This window comes from Budorcas taxicolor, chromosome 18 (genome assembly GCF_023091745.1).
Source record: "Budorcas taxicolor isolate Tak-1 chromosome 18, Takin1.1, whole genome shotgun sequence".
Taxonomy (NCBI): Eukaryota; Metazoa; Chordata; class Mammalia; order Artiodactyla; family Bovidae; genus Budorcas; species Budorcas taxicolor.
The window spans coordinates 44,790,982-44,811,329 of NC_068927.1; the positions used below are offsets into that span (position 1 = coordinate 44,790,982).

A 20,348-nucleotide genomic window follows, 5' to 3' on the forward strand; every position below is an offset into this window, starting at 1 on the left:
GACTCATCGAGGGCAGGCTGAGCGCTGGGCCTGCCTGCCCTTCCCCTGGAGGCCAGCCAGCTTTGCCAGGTCACCTGTGAGCCTGAGCAGTGGGTCTCAGCGGGGCAGTGGAGTCCAGCTCAGTGGCAATATGGTCAGAGGGTGTGTACTGGCTAAATATAGCTCAGCAGCACATTTTTAAAATAGAGAAAAATGTAAAAACCTGGGTTAAATTTCTGAGACCATTTATTTCTTCTCAAGAGACCTGCGGGGGTGGGTGGGATCTGCCCTCCCTCCACCCCTCCCTGTCCTGGGTAAGGCGGAGCCCTCCCCCAGGGGCCCTTGCCCGGGGGCTCCCGCAGGCCCTGGAGGGTGGTAGGCGGTGGCTTCATGTCACAGCATCCAGCACGTCTTGCTGAGAGATAACATCCAGGCAGCGGTCCTCGGAAGCTCTGGTTTTCTCCCAGGGGTCTGTCCTCTCCATCGTGGCCTGGAGAAGTTCTCGGATCCTCCGGTTTTCCTTGGACGTGGACTCCCACACAACTTCCAGCTCGCCTTCCACTTCTCTGAGAGAAATAAGTAATACAAAGAAAATGTTTAAAATAACACAATTTAATAAATACTTACAGAGCCCATAAGAATCGTAAAGTCACAAGGACCCAAACGGAAGAATGATTACGTCAGAGAACAGAGCCCATTGTGTGTGGGTTCTGAAGCAGAGACTCCCAGTGTTGAAAGAAACCGGGAGTGCCCTGCAAACCAAACCCAACACAAAGGCGCAGGCTGAAAATGACGGCTGAGCTCTCTTCTGTTTTGCCTCTCCTTTATTTTGGCACCACTGCACACACCCTCTGTTCTCTGTGGCGTTAATGTACAACAGTACCATGTAACAACTACAGTGGCTGGCCCACAGCACAGTGTCCTGGCTGTGGGCCTTGCAGGCCTCTTCTATGTCCCCTCTGCCTGTCCCCACTGTGACCCGGCCAACACTCAGGTGCCTGCCATGCCTCCATCCACAGAGCCACTGATGGGCCCAGACAGAGAGTGAGGCAGGGGGCAAGGAGGGGACTATGGGGAGTGGGGATCACAGCCCAGGACACAGTGAAGACTGGCCCAGATTACATGCCAGGAGGGCGAGTGTCCAGAGGGATCCAGGGCCGCTGAAAAAGGAAAATCCTGAGCCAGGGCTCTTGTGACAGGCCCCACGTGGGTAACTGAGGAATCAGGGCAGACAGGGCACGCATGTCCTCAGAGGGCCCACCGAGGGGGCAGGCCAGACAGCAGCCACTACCTCACGAGAGCCCCATGGGGAGGGAAAAGCAAGCCTCAGCCTTGGAGGAGGAGCAGGCCTTGGGCAGGACAGCACGGCTGGGGAGGCAGCTCCTTCACAGACACTGCCAGTTGGTTATGCAAAATGCTAGAAACTGGGTTACCGGATGGACTTAGAACTGTTGTCTAGAGAGGAGGACAACAACTTGCAGTGCAGGGGGCTTGGGTTCAACTCCTGGTTGGGGAACTAAGATCTCACATGCATAGCCAAACAACAAACAAACAAAAAATAAATAAAAAGAGGAGGGGACCAAGATTCAGGGAGGCCAGTGACATGCCCACTCATTCAATGTCATTTTCCTTGTGAACTGTTGCTTCCTTCCAAAGTCCATGATGCTGAGTGTTGGGTACTATTTAATTAAACTATGTATAAAAATCCCCAGGCTTCTGTTTTCAGACAAAACACCCAAATGTTTGCAACATCATGATAATTTACAGCTAAACTCAAAACAAAGTCAGAAGGAAATTTCTAAGGGCAGAAACAAAATATGAAGACTAAACTGAAGCAGAGGCAGGCCAACAAAATGCTGGTATTGCTTTGAGGACAAAAGCCCATGCTCTATAGAAACCCAGACTTCCAAAGAAAGGAGACTAGTCTTGGGCCCATGCAAACTGGGTGCAACAGAAAATCCCAGGGCTGACTCACAGCCACGTTTCTCTCCTCTTCTTCCTAGTGACACTCAACTGTGTATCCCAGAATTACGCAGCTAAGTGGATATAGGTGAAGAACCCTCAAAGGCAGGATGGTTGGGTGGAAAAATCTGCCAGTCTTCAAAAGAAAGCGGCTCTGAGAGGCTCCTTGGGGGCTATAGTTACTGATTTGTTCTCAGATGAACAAATCTACATTGAATCTACATTGTTCCCCACCGTAAAGCATCCCCAGGCCCTGACTGGAGTGAACCAAAAGTAGAAAGGCATCTTTGAGGCAATCAGGGAAAAAACTCAATGGAAGAGTTAAAAGTACATTAGACACAACCAGAGGCAGAATTAATGAAGTGGAATATTGAGCAAACAGAAAAATATATGTTAAGAAAAGTTAAACATTAATTATAAATGTAATAATGGCATTGAGAATTTTTTTTTTTTTTTTTTGCTGAGCCGCACGGCTTGCAGGATCTTAGTTCCGCAACTAGGGACTGAAGCCACAGTGAATGCACGAAGTCCTGACCATTAGACCACCAGGGAATTCCCTGTGAATATTTTTAAAATCTTTTTGTATTAAAAAAAAAAAAGCAATACAGATTTTTTTTTAAGTTAATAATAAAGTGACTACACAAGCGACTTAGCAGCAGCAGCAGCATAGGTTTGAAAGTACTCTCTGGCACCAAGAGAAGCAATGCAAACCTTTTCTGGAGAAAAACGTCCTCAAGCCAGACCCCCAGTACTCCACAGAGTAAATTCAACCATTCATGGGTTCATAGTAAAAAAACTACAGTACATAGAACGAAATAAGCCACATAGGGCAAGAGTCAACAAGACCCCCAAGTTCCAGATAAAGAAGCTGGCACAGAATATAAAATAACTATGAATAAAATGTTAAAGGAAATAAAAGATGTACTAAAGATAAGCAAAGATCAAGAATTTATTTTAAAAATCACTAGGGAGGTTTTCAAAGGAACCAAATAGGACTTCTGAAATTGAAATATACAGTTGTTGAAATAAAACATCTCAATGTCTGGGTTAAACACACACTGAACAAAACTGAAGAAAACACTAGTAAATAGAAATATTGAGGAGAATTACGCAGAGTGTAGGCCCCCCCCCAAAAAAATCCCCAGAGACAGAAAATGTAAGAGATGAGATACATGGAAGATTCAGTAAGGAGGTATAACATACATTTAATCTGAGTTCCAGAAGGAAATCTAGACGCAATAAGGGGAAAAGACTTATTTCAAGAGATAATGACTGAAAAATGTCAAGAAGTAATGAAAGGCACAAAATCACAGATATAGAGAATAACTTATACCAAGTAGTTGAGTAAAACAAACTGATAGTTAAACACAATGGAGGGGACTTCACTGGTGGTCCATTGGTTAAGACCCTGTGTTCCTAATGCAGGGGACCCAAGTTTGATCCCTGGTCAGGGAACTAGACCCTGCATGCCACAACAAAGATCAAAGATCCTTCATGCCACAGCTAGGACTCGGTGCAGCCATATAAATAAATAAATATTCTAAAAACTCTACACAGCGGAGCTGCAGACTGTAAGTGGAGTGACCTGAAGTCGCTCAGTCGTGTCCGACTCTTTGCGACCCCACAGTCTGTAGCCTACCAGGCTCCTCCGCCCATGGGATTTTCCAGGCAATAGAACTGGAGTGGATTGCAGACTGTAAGAGTCAAGAGGAAATCTTAAAAGAGGCAAGAGATATGGTGGATCATCTAGTTTTAAAAATGACAAAAAAGACCTCTCAGCAGTAATAATGAAACAGAGGAGACAGTGAAATGTGGTGAGCAAAAAGACTGTTGAGGTAGAATCCAGCTTCCAGCAAACATCAGCTCATAAGGATGTGGCCAAAATGCAGACACTGTCAGCTAAACAAAAACTAAGAAAGCTTACTGTCACTAAAGAAACTTCCAAAGTATGTACTTTAGGAAGGAGAAAAATACTCTGAGAAACAGGGTCTCAGATGGGAAAAAACAATAACAAGCAAAGAAACTGATACACTGTGGGTGAATCAAAATAAACACCTCTATTAAAACCAGTAATATGCAGTTTCTGGGGGTAAAATGATGATGTAAAATAGATCTTTTCTTTTCACCTTCATATATCTGTACTTACATGTAATGACAATAGACAAAAATAGCATATACGCTGAGAGGGGAAACAATTAGATTAGAGCGTTAGATCTTGCATTTGGTGGTAGAAATGTAGAGGCGCTGATTAATTTTAGATATTTTAATGTTAAGTAACCATAGTGAAATTTTCAAAGGAAACCACTAAAAGAATAAAAACAGAATGTCTAATTTTTGAACCATTAAAGGGCAAAAAAATAGAATAAGGGAAAAAGTATAAAACAAAGTTCCATTTTATTAATGCAATTCTAAACCACTTGTCTGGCAAGAAACTTGGTATCATTCCAGCTTTTACAAACTGACTGTTCATGGTGGTAAGAACTTCTGTGACTACAGAAAACCTGTTAGATAACAATTTACTCTGCCTGGCATTGAAAAGCATCTGGCTGACAGAAAATAAACAGCTGTCTGCATTCTGCTTGGTATCTATCTCATACACAGATTCTATCATAACTTGAAGAAAATCACGTCTGAATGTCATGCTTTCTCTCCATGTAACAGTTTATGTTCCAGTCTGTCAAAGACAACACAGCCATTCTGAAAAGGCCAACTTAAACGTGGACCCAGACTACTTGAGGGGACCGCCATGCTCACCTTCACAACACGTGCGCTATTTCCCAGGGTTGGGTTTCAACACACTGGCAATACCCTCTCTGCCACATGGGGAGCCACAGAGAACATGATATACCCACAATCTTCTGACTGTGATCTTACAAAAAGGGAAGAATCTGAAACTTTACGGTTCTCAGAAATGAATGTAACAGCAGAAATAAAATATTTAATCGAAAAGTTTAAAGTCTCCCAAGAAGATGGACTAAAATAAAAATATTGAAGAGATGGAAAAGAGGGGGAGAGGGGGAGGACAATGAGAGGACCGGATTGATTTAGGAAGTCCAGTATTCAAACAGCAAGAATTTTTAAGGGAGGGATAGAAGAAAATGAAGACCTGGGATCTAACGTACAGCATGGAGACTACAGTTAACAGTTCTGTATATCTGAAAGTTGCCAAGAGAGTAGATCTTCAGTGTTCTCACCACCACCACAAAAAAATGGTGATTATGTGAAGTGAAGGCTATGTTAACCTTATTATGATAACCATTGTACAATATATATGTATATCAAACCATCACACTGCATACCTTAAACTTATACAAGGTTACATGTCAATTACTAGGGGAAATCTTTTAAAAGAAAAAAAAAAAGAGAGAATGGAGGAGCAAATAAAACACAAGGTCAGGATTTCCCTAGTGGTTCAGTGGTGAAGAGTCCACCTGTCAGTGAAGGAGACACACAGGTTTGATCCCTGGTCTGGAAAGATTCTACCTGCTGCAAGGCAGCTAGGCCTGTGTGCCACAGCTCCGGAGCCCTAAAGCCTGTGCTCCATAACAAGGGCGAGAAGCCCACACACTGCAACCAAGACCCAGTGCAGCCAAAAATAAAAAAATATTAAAAAAATCAAGACCAACATTAAAATCAGATAAAACTAAAACGTTAAAAACAAAAATGAGCAATCAAATGAACAAAAAACGGGTCCAGAGCATGTTACTGGAAAATCTTACCAAACATTCAAAAATCACAAACATCACTGGGGGGCGGGGGCGGCCAGACCTTTTCTGCTGCAGCGCCTTGTCCAGGACATCCTGCTTGTCCAGGAGCATCTGATGGAGGTGCCTCATCTCCTGCTGGTACTGAGCTGTCTTGCTAGCAAAGTCCTCCTGCTGCTCTGTCAGATGATGGTTCATGTCGCCCAGCTTCAGTGCCATCTGCTTCTTGTACCCCTGGGGACGAGGATGGACTCAGTGAGGGGACGCTGCCTGGGGCCCAGGCGGCTGGCCTTGTGGATGTGCTCCTTCCCCACTCCTGGGCCTATCAGAGCCCCTGAGCTGAGTAACCCCGGGACAGGTCTCATCTGGGAGGGCAAGCTGGATCACAAAAGTCATCACAAAGTAATAAAAGAATTTCAAGCATATTAAAAAGAATTTCTGACTTGTACCATGCCTAGTTTTTTACATGCTACAAATAAAAATTAAAACTGAAAGACTTGGCAAGGAATGTCACACTCTATTGGAAAACAGACGACTGAGATAAAAGCCTGATTCACTTATTTTCCTTCTTACATATTTATTGTTTAGCATTTAAGGTTAATAGATTTTCCACTGAGCATTTCCAAAACTGCTGTCACATAGATTTTAACTTTGTAGTTCAACTACAAAGATTTAATTTTGTAGTTAGAGTCACAAAATATTCAGTTCTCATTAGAAATTATGACATCCAAGAACCTACTATAGGATGACTCAGGAAACTCAAACAGGGGATCTGTGACAATCTAGAAGGGTGGGGTGGGGAGGGAGCTGGGAGGGAGGTTCAAGAGGGAGGGGACATATGTACACCTGTGGCTGATTCATGTTGAAATCTGGCAGAAAACAAATTCTGTAAAGCAATTATCCTTCAGTTAAAAAGTAGCTTAAAAAAAAAAAGAACCTACTGTATATAGCACAGGGAACTCTATTTAATACTCAGTAATGACAATGGGAAAAGAATCTAAAAAAGAGGGTGTGTGTGTGTGTGTGTGTGTGTGTGTGTATATAACTGACTCACTTTGGTATATACCTGAAACTAACACAACACTGTAAATCAACTACACACCAATAACAAAATTAAAAAAAGAGAAATTATGACATTCAATTTATACATCTTCGCTGACCCAAGAGTCATTCATTTACTGCAGTTTTTACATGTCCAGGTGAAAGAATATTTTTCAGTCTCATTTTATTTACTAATTTCTGGTATTCATTTTTTTGGTCAACAGATATCTATCTTATTTCTACTTTGGAAGCTTACTGAAACTTTATTTTTTCGTAGCCAATCTATAATCAATTTTTGTGACTGTTCTATATATATCTCTGTCTATTGAGACATAGACATATACGGGCTTCCCAGGTGGTTCCAATGGTAAAGAACCCGCCTGCCAATGCAGGAGACATAAGAGACGTGGGTTTGATCCCTGGGTCGGGAAGATCCCCTGGAGGAGGGCACAGCAACCCACTCCAGTATTCTTGCCTGCAGAATCCCATGGACAGAAGAGCCTGGCAGACTACAGTTCATAGGGTCACAGAGTCAGACACAACTGAAGTGCCTTAGCACGCATGCACATAGGTATATACACATAAATATACCTTATAGATTATGCTGTAAAATTCTATATGTTTACTCTTGTATAACATTGTGATCTGTCCTGGACTAAGAGAAGTGGATTAAAGCTCCACTAAGCTTCCATTTCCCCTTGTATCTCCTGTAGTTTATAAGTTTTGGTGTTATTTAGTACAGAAACATTCATCACTACTATACACATTTTTTTTTTTTTTTAATTTTTTTGATGGGGACCATTTTTAAAGTATTTTATTGAATTTGTTATAATATAGCTTCTGTTTGATTTTTTAGCCCTTATAGCACATAAGATCTTAGCTTTCCAACCAAGAATTGAACCCGAACCCCCGTCACTGGAAGGGGAAGCCTTTTCTACTGGACAGCAGGGAGTCCCAATAACTACTATCATTAACTGTAGTCTTTAGCATTATTAAGACCTCCCCCCACCCATTTTTCCCCTTTGGAAAAATTCATTTAGTGCTTTGGCCCAAATTTTCTCTTAGCAGATGTAAAGATCACAGCTTGGCTTTCTTCTTGTTTGCATAAATCTGTATTATCTTCACCCATCCTTTTATTTTTAATCTTTCTGAAGTACTGTTCCTTATGGTCTCTTGGTTCTAGCATGTAAATAGTGTTTTGCTTACTTTCTTTTAATAGGTAAATTAAGCTCATTTATATTTTCTTATATGGCAGATTTATTTGGTCTTAATTTTATGTTTTATTGTTTTATCTACACACATTTAAGACTTTAATGTAGCCGATTTTCTCTGCTCTTTTTTGCTGTTGTATTTTGCTATTTAGGTATGAACTTCTTTTGATTCTTATAGTTACTTTTATTTTTATGTCTTTATACTACATGTCCTTACTCCTCTCACTTATTGAAAGTAACATAATGTTGGCTCTGAACAATTTTTTCTTCACTCTTCTATTTAAATATGCTAAGTTCTTCCTACTTGATTTTTATCTTTTTGTAAAGACATTATTTTCTACTTTTATTTATTTTTTTCATTATTCTCCTCCTATTTTAAACTTTTCATTTTGTATTGGTGTACAGCCTATTAACAATGCTGTGATAATTTCAGGTGAATAGAAGGGCCTCAGCCATACATATACATGTATCCATTCTCCCCCAGATTTCGCTCCCATGCAGGCTGTCACATAACGTTGAGCAGAGTTCCCTGTGTTACACAGTGGGTCCTTTTTGGTTACCCAATTTAAATACAGCAGTGTGTGCAGGCAACCGTAAGTTTGTTCTCTAAGTCTGTGAGTCTCGTTCTGTTTTGTAAGTACATTTGTATCATTTCTTTTTAGATTCCACATAGAAGGGATGCCATAGGATATCTATCCTTCTCTGTCTGACTTCACTCAGTGTGACGATCTCTAGGTCCATTCATGCTATTTATTTATTTTTGGCTGTGCTGGGTCGGCTTTCTCCAGTTGTGGCAAGCAGGTGCTGCTCTCTGGTTGGAGTGCTCCGGCCTCTCACTGTGGGGGCTTCTCTTGTAGTGGCACCAGGGCTCCAGAGCGTGGGCTCAGTGCTTGCAGCCTGGCTTAGTTGCCCTGTAGCATGTGGAATCTTCTCGGACCAGGGATGAAACTCGTGTCCCCTGCATTGGCAGGCAGATTCTTAACCACTGGACCACCAGGGAAGTCCCTGATTTTTTCATCTTTAAACCGTATCCTTTGACCTCTTAGTTATTACAGATAAAGCAATCAGCAAGTTCATTCTATTTTCTATCTTTCTTCCCCATTCACCTATCTCTTCTTCCTTGCTGGTTTTATTTCTACATTGTCAGGTTGTATTATGTCTATATTTTATTGCATCAGCTTTATGCCTGCTTTCTAAAAGTCCTAGTTCACAGTTAAATATATTCTTTGCTCATGAGCAGTAGTTTTCTGAAATTTGCCCAATTATTTCTTGGCTGAACTTGAGTTGATTGACCCTTAGGAAAGGTTTATGAGGGAAAAAAAAAAAGGTTCCCAGAATTCTTACATGGTCAGCACTATCTGTGAGCAGCCTGGTTGAGTATAATACCCTTAAGCACTCACAGGTAGAATTCCACTGCTCTCTGGCATACAGTGCTGCTGTTGAGAAGTATGAAGTCAACATGACTTTCTTTTCTTATGTCTTGATCTTTGGCCTGGGTGTCCAAGGTATTTTTTCTCCTTGGATCTTACTTTCCCAAGTAGGGATTGAATCTGAGCCCCCTGAAGTGGAAATGCAGAGTCCTAACCACTGGGCCACCAGCGAATTTCCCAAGGTAATGTTTCTTTATCTTGAAGTCGCAGGTCTTGGTGTCTACTTTCTAGGTCCATCCTGGGTCAGTTTTCCTTTCAAGACATAGATTCGATTCTTCATCTATGCCAGGAAAGTTCACATATATTGCAGCAATGTCTTTTTCAATCCATCTCCCAGAATTAGGGAAATAAAAAAATAAACGGGGCCTACTTTAACTCAAAAGCTTTTGCACAGCAAAGGAAACGATAAAATGAAAAGACCACCCACAAATTGGGAGAAAATATTCACAGATGATGTGACCACCGAGGGATTAGTCTCCAAAATCTACAAACAGCTCATGATGCTTAACAGCATCAAAACAGACAACTCAACCAACAAACGGCCAAAAGACCTAAATAGACATTTCTCCAAAGAAGGCATACAGATGGCCAAGTAGCACATGGAAAGATGTTCAACACTGCTAATCATTAGAGAAATGCAAGTCAAAACTAAAATGAAATATCACCTCACACCAACCAGAATGGCTATCTTCAAAAAGCCACAAACAACAAATGCTGGAGAGGATGTGGAGAGAATGGAACCCTCCTGCACTGTTGGTGGGAATGTAAACTGGTATAGCCACTATGGAGAATAGTATGGAGGTTCCTTAGAAAACTAAAAACAGAGCTACCATGTGACCCTGCAATCCCACTCCTGGGCCCATATCTGGAGAAAAACATGATCCAAGAGGATATATGCATCCCAGTGTTCACTGCAGCACTGTTTACAACAGCCAAGATATGGAAGCCACCTAATGTCCGTCGACAGAGAGTGGATAAAGAAGATGTAGTGCAATAGAATATTACTCAGAATGAAATAATGTCATTTGCAGCAACATGGATGGACCTAGAGAGTATCATATGGAATGAAGTCAGTCAGACAGAGAAGGAGAAATATCATATGACATGCCTTATATGCGGAATCTAAAAACGAAACGATACAAATTAACTTACAAAACAGAAAGAGACTCACAGACTTAGAGACGAATCCACGGTTGCCTGGACACACTGCTAGACTTGAAATGGATAACCAATGAGGACCTACTGTACAGCAAGCACATGGAACTCTGCTTAATGTTATGTGGCAGCCAGGGTGGGAGGGGAGTTTGGGGGAGAATGGATACATGTATATGTGTGGCTGAGTCCCTTCACTGTTCACCTGAAACTATCACAACATTATTAATTGGCCATACCCTGACACAAAAAGTAAAAAAAAGAAAACCAGATCAAGAAAATGCTGGAGGAGAGCTGAAGATGCAGAGGATTTACTGGTTCTGAAACATCAGTACTCGAAGGCATGGTGGACCAATTTGGGATGGTGGAGAGGGCAGGGGCAAAGGTGGGGCTTGTATTAAGGACGTAGAGATACTTGAGGGATGATGGTGCTACTGAAAACAGATGGCCAGAGCAGATTATTGTTACAGCAATGGTGAAAAAATAAATTGAGCTGGTGGATTAGGTTCTGATGAGAAATGGTATAGAACCCATTAGTCAGATTACTTTGTGAGTCTGGATGATGGTAAACTCCCAAACTACAGCCATTATGCTGTTAGCACCGGAGTTGCTGAAAAATGTGCACAAACTGACTTTCGAGGTCCAAATCCCATGAGATCCTAAAATCTAATTCCTTTACGAAGGAAACCATTGAGCAGATTTTAAAATAAAGTTAGTGGTATAAGAGGATATTCATTGAAATGTTATACAGTAGTAAAAGTATAAAATTTTTTTTAAGTTTATGAATAAAAACTTTTAAGAATTACTGTTTCTGCTAGAGAAACCAAAACTGCTTTACTCTGTGGACGATTAGTGATACATGTGTGCAAAATGGGTCACTTTCTTAAACACGGAAATCTGAGCCCAGGTAGCCAGTTTCCCTGTGAAACTGGCTAAATGTCTGCGTACCTTGATTTTCTCTTTCAACCTTCCCAAGCGAATACTGTCTTCTGTCATTCTGTCGAGAACGCCATGGTTCTCACTTTCTAAACATTTAGCCTATGGAGTAAAGCAAAAAGAAAAACAACAAAGGGTTCTTAGTTTAATGAAAAACTTAAAATATTAAAACATTCTTCTGCTAAGAGTATTATTACAAAGAGTATTACCATTCTGCCACTTCCCATCTCCAGATTCCTAACCCCTGTGTGAGAGCTGTGGGCAGACCTTGGACCAATAGCTGAGGAGGGGAACAGCCAAGAATGGCATGCTGGGCGCCCGTCCTGCACCCAACGGCAAATCCAAATCCCTCAGACAAGGGGGATGTAAACTTTCAGCACCTTTTCTATTCTCGGGGAATATACCATTCCTTCCATCACATCCAAGGAGTAAGTGCCAAGATGCAAATTATCAGGGAAAGTTTAACAGGAGGATTCCTACGTGCTGTTTCTCATAAATCCTCTGATCCTTATTAGTTTCTGTTGTCAGAGACCAGTGGAGCGGCAAGCCGCTCCCAGGACTGAGGTCATGATATGAGACAGGCTTGAATCTCCTTCAGTAAAGACAAAACTGCTTAGTCTCGATCCCCTTTCTTCAGATCTGGATTGTCTCCTGACCTTGTGACCATGATTAATCCCTGTTCCCTTGGTAACGGGTGCTGTATGTTTGGTTTGCTGATCTTTACCATTGTCGAAAGAAATTTCCTGTACAATAGCCTATATATACTCACAGAAAGACCATTAAAGCACCTTTGCTCCATCAGAGCTTGGGTCCCTGTGTCTTTCTTTTCTCTCTCTCTCTCCCTCTTCCTCCCTCTGGCTCTCTCTTTTACTTTCTTATCGTGGACTCCGGATCACCAGCTTCCGGTCCATTAAAGGATCCCAACAGCAAATAAACTTCTCACTTGACTATTTGAGTAATTAACAAAATTAAGGATAACAAGATGAAGGCACAATGCCATTCTCCAAACCAAATATGACAGGCAGGAGATCCAAGAGGGATGTCATAAAGTAGAATGACTTAGATTAATACCCAGGACATAAACGTCTACGTATTATAAATTAACTGTTTCAAATGGTAAAAGAAAATTTTTTTTAAGTAAAGGTGAGCATTCCTTCTAAGGTAGTATAATAGTGTCAATTGATTTTCTAGAAAGTTAAACTAAGACCCAGGTAATAAAACGTGCCAGAAGTCACATGGAAAACCCATCCTAAAGGCAGGATTAGAAATGAAGATGCCAGTATCAGTAAAGTAAGATATAAGGGGCTCTCACAAGGCCCAGGGCAGGGTAAAGTAGGGGTTAGTACTCTTGCTGTTGCTGCCTCTTTGTGCCCCTATAAACTGTGTCACTGGGATGAATTCTATTGAACACATATAGAATTCTTCTCTTTTAAACCTGATTTTTAAAGTATTTATGTACTTGGCTGTGCCAGGTTCTCAGCTGTGGTGCATGTGAGGAAACTTACCAAAAGCACAAGACTGTCACGCTCCTGGGTCACATTCTCTGCCAGGCCAACAAGATTTGCCAGGTACTGGTGAGCAGACATTTCATTCTCCATGGCTTTCTCCACCTGCTTTTTGAGGACATCAATTTTCTTTTGAGATCTCCTAGAGAGTTCCCCCAAATGGTGGAATAAAAAAATGTATTAGCCTGCATGGCCAGGGCACAGTGAATATCCGTATTATAAAAACTGCAAGTATGCGAGCATTTAAGTGTATTCTTCATCAATCGAAATCTTCCATGAAGTTTCAAAGTGAGAATAGGTACCTGAATTTAATTTTAAAGGAAGCATTAACTATTGACTTCAAGACAACAGAAATTGTAAAATGTTTAACACAAGTAACAGGCTAATATTATATTAATTTCTTGGCTTGTGTTCTTTAAAAGGTATTTGTAAAAAAGAAATCCAGTAATCCCTGGATTAGACTTTTGGGAAACCTTAGTAAAGAACTTCAAGAAATTCCAGATTCTTAAGGGTCATCATTATAACGTTGGTCATATTTTATATTTTTATATTTAATAATCTCATTTATCCCTTTCCATTTCATTGCCAATATGAGAAAAAGAAAAGATAAAGAATATGAAGTAGAATAATCAATGGTCTTTTTTAACTATTAAAAAAACAACAGTTTAAGAGAAAAAAACCCACCTATTTATTTTCTGTGCCTTTTCGAGTTCGGCTTCCATTGCCTTGTTTCTAGCTGTCAGATTTTTCTTCTCTACGAGCAGGCTCTTCTTCTGCACTTGCAGGGCTGCCAGCTTTTCCATCAACTCTTCCATCTCAGCATTTTCTTTCTCTTCTTCTTTCTGCAACTGGCTGACGGACAAAAATATCACAAGCTTGCATCCAATACAGTGAGGTTAAATGAGGTAGCCACTGCCAGGCAGCCTGGGTGGGTCCTTTGGAGGCCTCTGTGGGAACAGCCTCAGGCAGCCCCTGGGGGAGTTGGTGGGGAGTTCCTGGAAGGCAACAGAGAGGGCCTGGCTGTGGACATACTCCTCTGATGGTAATGATCTCATCCCTTTTTCTGCTCACAATTTTTGTTCATGTCTCTGTGTATGTATACAAATATACTTAAAGGAAATCAATCCTGAATATTCACTGGAAGGACTGATGCTGAAGTTGAAGCTCCAATACTTTGGCCATCTGATGCGAACGAAGAGCCAACTCATTGGAAAAGACCCTGATGCTGGGAGAGACTGAAGGCAGGAAGAGAAGGGGATGACAGAGGATGAGATGGTTGGATGGCATCACTGACTTAATGGACATGAGTTTGAGCAAACTCTAGAAGCCTGGCATGCTAACAATCCATGGGGTCGCAAACTGAGCGACTGAACAACAAAAACAAATACTCTACTCCTTTCAGAAAGAATTTAAGACAGCTCTTTTTTTAACATAGCTATAATTGCCCCTCCCTCAGATCCTAAGGCTAAAACAAACATTATTTCAGACTTAAATAATTATGTTTTTCTGACAAAACAAACAAACAAACAAACAATAAAACAAGGAGGGCATACAAATAGTATATAATTCTGGCAAAATGATGCTTGAGAGAAGAGTTGTTCCTTCACTGGTTTTCTTGCTCAATTTTCCTGAAATAACTGAGAATGAATAGGTACGGCCACACACCCAGAGGCTGCCCGGCATGCTGAGAGATGGGGTCTCTCCAGGTACTGCAGAATCTCTTTGGGTACCACATGGGGCTTACTTCCTGGCTGGCTGGCTAATGAACAAGCCTCACACTGCGTATGTTTGGGGTCTGCCTCACTTGCCACACAATTTCAACACCTTCAGCCTGAGTTGGCTCCCTAAACAGTCAGTAATTTTCTAAATAGTTTCCACTTTTCCACTGTTTCCTAGTTGACTAGTTTTAGTCAGTCAAAGAGTGGACAAAACCCACAGAATTGAGGTTTGAATTAAACTCACCTTTTATCTTTTTCTTTGCTGTTTTTTAAATAAACTTTTTATTTTATATTGGAGTAAAGAAGATTTACAATGGAATAGATTCAGATAGACAGCAAAGGGACACAGACATACATATACATGTATCCATTCTCCCCCAGACTCCCACCCTATCCAGGCTGCCCCATAACACTGAGCAGAGTTTGAGTTCCCTGTGCTACAAAGTAGGTCCTTGTTTGCTATCCATTCTAAAGACAGAAGTGTGTACATGTTGATCCCAAACTTCCTAACTACCCCTTCCTTCCATCTTTCCCTCCTGGTTCTTTGCTGTTTTTTGTTTGGATTTTAGAATTTTATTTAAAAGTGTTTTCATCGCTCACTTGGTAGCAAAATCAATAAGTTCACAAAATCAATCAAAAAGTTCATAATGAAGAGCAACCAAAGATAACAGGAAATGCTGGGAAAGTGCTGGTGGGCGTGCACAGCTACTTCAGAGAACAATATGTCAAAATCTAAAACGTGCATTACTCTATGGCCAAACAATGCCACCTCTACCTATATATTTAGGGAAACTGACTAATCTGCACGAGAAAGTTTACTGGGGCATTGCTTAAGCCAATGCCACCTCTACCTATATATTTAGGGAAACTGACTAATCTGCACAAGAAAGTTTACTGGGGCATTGCTTAATGGAACAAACTTAGAAACAAGTAAAATGAAGCATTTCATACGGAGAACATCTGTAAACTGAATGGGACAAAACTGTAAAAGCAGAAACCCATCAACGTGGCATTCTTTACCCAGTGAAATTATCAATAAAGTTTAGTGATTTTTCCAATAAAATATTGTGAATCTTTCTATTCCTATTTGTGAGGCTTTGTTAATAGTACCTCCCTTCCACCTTTCCTTTTTTGGGGGGGGCGGGGGCAGGGATTCTTCTTCAAAATGTGCACTGTCTGTATATTTATTTCTACAAAGAAATATGATTAAACTTTTAGAAAATATTTTTTATTTATTTGGCTGCACAGGAGTCTTAGCTATGGCATGCAGGATCTTTAGTTGAGGCATGTGGGATCTAGTTCCCTGACCAGGGATTGAACCTGGGCTCCTGCGTTGGGAGTGCAGTCTTAGTCACTGGACCACCAGGGAAGTCCCCTATGATTAATTTTTTATAAATTGTTTCTACCAACTTTGCAAGAGTTCACTATTATTTATTTTTAACCGAACTATAGTTGATTTGTAACGTGTTAATTATTGCTCTACAGCAAAATGATTCAGACATATATATATATATATGTATGTGTGTATATATATATATATATATACACACACATTCTTTTTCATATCCTTTCCGTTATGCTTTATCACAGGATATTAACTATAGTTCCCTGTGCTATGCAGTAGGACCTTATTGATCCATTCTATAAACGGAAGTGTGCATCTGAAACCCCAAACTTAAAATCCACCCCTCCCCCACGCCCTTCCCCCTCAGCAGCCGCCAGTCTGTTCTCTACGTCTGTGACTCTGTTTCGGTTTCATGGTAAGTTCGTGTTCTATTTTAGATTTCACGTATAAGTGATATCATGTGGTATTTATCTTTCTTTCTACTTCACTTCTCCAGCTGCATCCATGTTGCTGCAAATGGAGTTATTTTAACTGTTACGACTGAGTAGCAGTCCCCTGCATTAGGTTGGTACAAAAGTTAATTGTGGCTTTGTATCGCTGAACTCTGCCATTTGATATCAGAACACAGTCTTCAGTGTGGTTATGTACATCATTTTGATGTGCATTTCTTGCTTTATTTTTTTGCTAATGACTTATTATTTGCTGTTTATTTTATATTTATTATAGACCATAGAAGTGATGTTAGAAGAAAAGCAAATTCGAGCTACTTTCTTATTTGCATTTAAAATGGGTCATAAAGCAAGAGAGACAACTCACAACATCAATAATGCATTTGGCCCAGGAACTGCTAACAAAACTACAATGCAGTGGTGGTTCAAGAAGTTTTGCAAAGGAGACAATGGCCTTGAAGATGAGGAGTGTAGCGGCCGGCCATTGGAAGCTGACCACGAACAACTGAAAGCGTCATCAAAGCTGATCCTCTTACAACTACACGAGAAGTTGCTGAAGAACTCAACATCGACCATTCTGCAGTTGTTCAGCATTTGAAGCATATTGGAAAGGTGAAAAAACTTGGTAAGTGGGTGTCTTGTGAGCTGACAGAAAATTTTAAAAAATGGTTGTTTTGAAGTGTCATCTTCTTTTACTCCACCCAACAACAATGAACTATTTCTCGACTGGACTGTGATGAAAAGTAGATTTTATAGGCAACCAGTGATGATCAGTTTAGTGGTTGGACTGAGAAGAAGCTCCAAAGCACTTCTCAAAGCAACCCTGCACCAAAAAAAGCTCACAGCCACTGTCTGGTGGTCTGCTACCTGTCTGATCTACTACAGCTTTCTGAATCCCGGTGAAACCATTGCATCTGAGAACTATGCTCAGCAAATCGATGCTGCTGCTGCTGCTGCTAAGTTGCTTCAGTCGTGTTCGCCTCTGTGAGACCCAATAGACATCAGGCCACCAGGCTCCACTGAGCCTGGGATTCTCCAGGCAAGAACACTGGAGTGGGTTGCCATTTCCTTCTCCAATGTATGAAAGTGAAAGGTGAAAGTGAAGTTGCTCAGTCGTGTCCGACTCATCGCGATGCACTGAAAACCGCAATGACTGCACTGGTCAAAAGGGCCTAATTCTTCTCCAAGACATTGCCTACCACATGTCACACAACCGACACCTCAAAAGCTGAACAAATTGGGCTACAAAGTTTTGATTCATCTGCCATATTCACCTGACCTCTCTTGCCAACTGATTACCACTTCTTCAAGCATCTTGACAACTTTTTGGAGGGAAAATGCTTTCACAACTAGCAGGAAATGCTTTCCAGGAGTTCGTTGCATTCTGCACAGATTTTCATGCTACAGGAACAAACTTATTTCTCATTGGCAAAAATGTGTTGATTTTAATGATTCCTACTTTCGATAAATAAAGATGTGTTTGAGCCTAGTTATGATGATTTGAAATTCACAATCTGAAACCACAATTATGTTTGCACCAACCTAATTTATATGTACTGCCTCATTTTTATCCATTCATCTGTTGAGGGACTTTTAGGTTGTTTCAATGTCTTGGATATTGTGAATAGTGCTAACATAGGGGTGCATGTATCTTCTTGAATTATAGTTTTGTCTGGATACATGCCCAGGAGTGGGATTGCTGGATCATATGGTAATTCTATTTTTAGTTTTCTGAGGAATTTCCATGTTTTCCACAGTGGCTGAACCAACTTACATTCTCACCAACAGGGTAGAAGGGTTCCCTTTCTCCACACCCTCTCCAGCATTTGTTACTTGCAGAATTTTTAATGATAGCCATTCTGACCAGCATGAGGTGATACCTCACTGTAGTTTTGATTTTTACTTCTCAAAATTAGCAGTGTTGAACAAGGTCTCATGTGAATATTGGCTATCTGTATGTCTTCTTGGAGAAACGTCTCTTTAGGTCTTTTGTTTTTCAATTGGTTTTTGTTGTTGTTTTTGCTATTGAGATGTATGAGCTATTCATTTATTCTGGAAATTAAACCTTTGCTGGTCTCATCGTTTGCAAATATTTTCCCCCATTCTGTAGACTGTCTTTTCATTTTGCTTCTGGGTCTTCTTCGGTGGCTCAGCAGTAACAAATCCCCCTCAATGCAGGAGATGCAGGTTCAATTCCTGGGTCTGAAGATCCCCTGAAGGAGGGCATGGCGACCCACTCCAGTATTCTTGCCTGGAGAATCCCATGGACAGAGGAGGCTGGCGGGCTACAGTCCATGGGGTTGCAAACAGTTGGACATGACTGAAGCAACTGAGCACGCATGCATGGCTTTCTTTGTTGTGGTGAAGCTTGAAAGTTTGATTAGGTCTCATTTGTTTATTTTTGTTTTTGTTTCTACTGCCTTTGGGAGACTGATCTAAGAAAACACTGGTAGGATTTATGTTGGAGAATGTTTTACCTATGTTCACTTCCAGGAGTTTTATGGTATCACATCTTATGTTTAAGTCCTTAAGCCATTTTGAATTTTTTTTTCTTTTTTTAAAATTAATTTATTTTTAACTGAAAGATAATTGCTTTACAGAATTTTGTTGTTTTCTGTCAAACCTCGACATGAATCAGCCGTTAGGTATACAGCTTGTACATGGTGAGAGCGTGTGTTCTAACTTCATTGGTTTGCATGTGGCTGTCCACCTTATCACCACCACTCGCTGAAGAGGCCAGGTTTTCCCTATTGCATATTCTTGCCTCCTCTGTCGAAGATTAAGTGGCTGTAGGTGTGCGGGTTTCTTTCTGGGATCTCTGTTCTCCACGGATTCATGTCTTTTTCTCTGCCACTACCATGCTGGTTTATTTCTCTGGCTGTGCTAGGTCTCTGTTGCCGTGTGCAGGCTCGCTCTCGCTGCGGCGAGCTGGCTTCTCACTGCAGTGGCTCCTTACTGCAGAATATGGGTGTGCGGGTTTCAGTAGCTGCAGCCCTAGAATGTAAGCTCAGTAGTTGTGGCACATGGTCTTAATTGCCCCGTGGCATGTGAGAGCTTCCAAGACGAGGGATCGAACCCACATCCCCCTGCATTGGCGGTGGATTCGTAACCAACGGACCACCAGGGAAGCCCCTGCCATGCTGTTTTGATTACTGCAGTGCAAAAATCCATTATTTCTAATGATGTATCTGTAATTTGTTTTCTATGTATGGAATTGTATCATCTATGAATAATGACACTATTATTTCCTTCTTCCCAAACTTTATAACTTTTTTCTTGCCATGGGCACTAGTTTCCATCTCGTAACCAACGCTGTTAGTGTTGTTTAGAAATGGTATCAGAGGGCGTCTTTGTCTTGTTTCCAGTCTCAATAGGAAAGTGTACAACATTTCACCACTAACAGTGACATTTACTATCGTTTTATTTTTTAATAGAACTATTAAGGAAGTTCATATCTATTATTAATACTGTTTTTGAGGCTTTTTTTTTTTTTAGGGCTTCCCTTGTGGCTCAGCTGGTAGAGAATCTACCTGCAATGCGGGAGACCTGGGTTTGATCCCTGGGTTGGGAAGATCCCCTGGAGAAGGGAAAGACTACCCACTCCAGAATTCTGGCCTGGAGAATTCCATGGACTCTATGGGGTCACAAAGAATAGGACATGAGTGAGTGACTTTCACTTTCATTTTAGAGTTTTCACATCTAGATGCATGAGTGAAAATGAAATGTAATTTTCCTTCCTTAAACCATCACTGTTGGCTTTTGGCATCAAGTTTGTATTTACCTCAGAAAATGAATTAGAGAGCATTAACTCTTCTTCTGTTCTTGAAGAAGGGTTTATGTGAGACTGGAATTATTTCCTCCTTGAATATTTACAGAGTTCTCTCGTGAAGGTGTCTAAGTCTGTAGTTTTCTTCAA

General features: G+C 41.0%; 1 protein-coding gene across 1 annotated transcript in view; it reads right to left on the reverse strand.

Moving 5' to 3' along the window:
• Positions 1–367: 367 nt before the first annotated feature.
• CEP89 (centrosomal protein 89) overlaps positions 368–20,348 on the reverse strand; it is a 77,658-nt gene continuing 57,677 nt past the window's right edge. Inside the window, exons 15-19 of the mRNA XM_052656733.1 lie at positions 13,605–13,772; positions 12,921–13,062; positions 11,428–11,517; positions 5,710–5,879; positions 368–545 (exon numbers count right to left, since the gene is read on the reverse strand). Of these exons, the coding sequence (XP_052512693.1) occupies positions 368–545; positions 5,710–5,879; positions 11,428–11,517; positions 12,921–13,062; positions 13,605–13,772 (748 nt within the window). The remainder of the gene's footprint in view (positions 546–5,709; positions 5,880–11,427; positions 11,518–12,920; positions 13,063–13,604; positions 13,773–20,348) is intronic.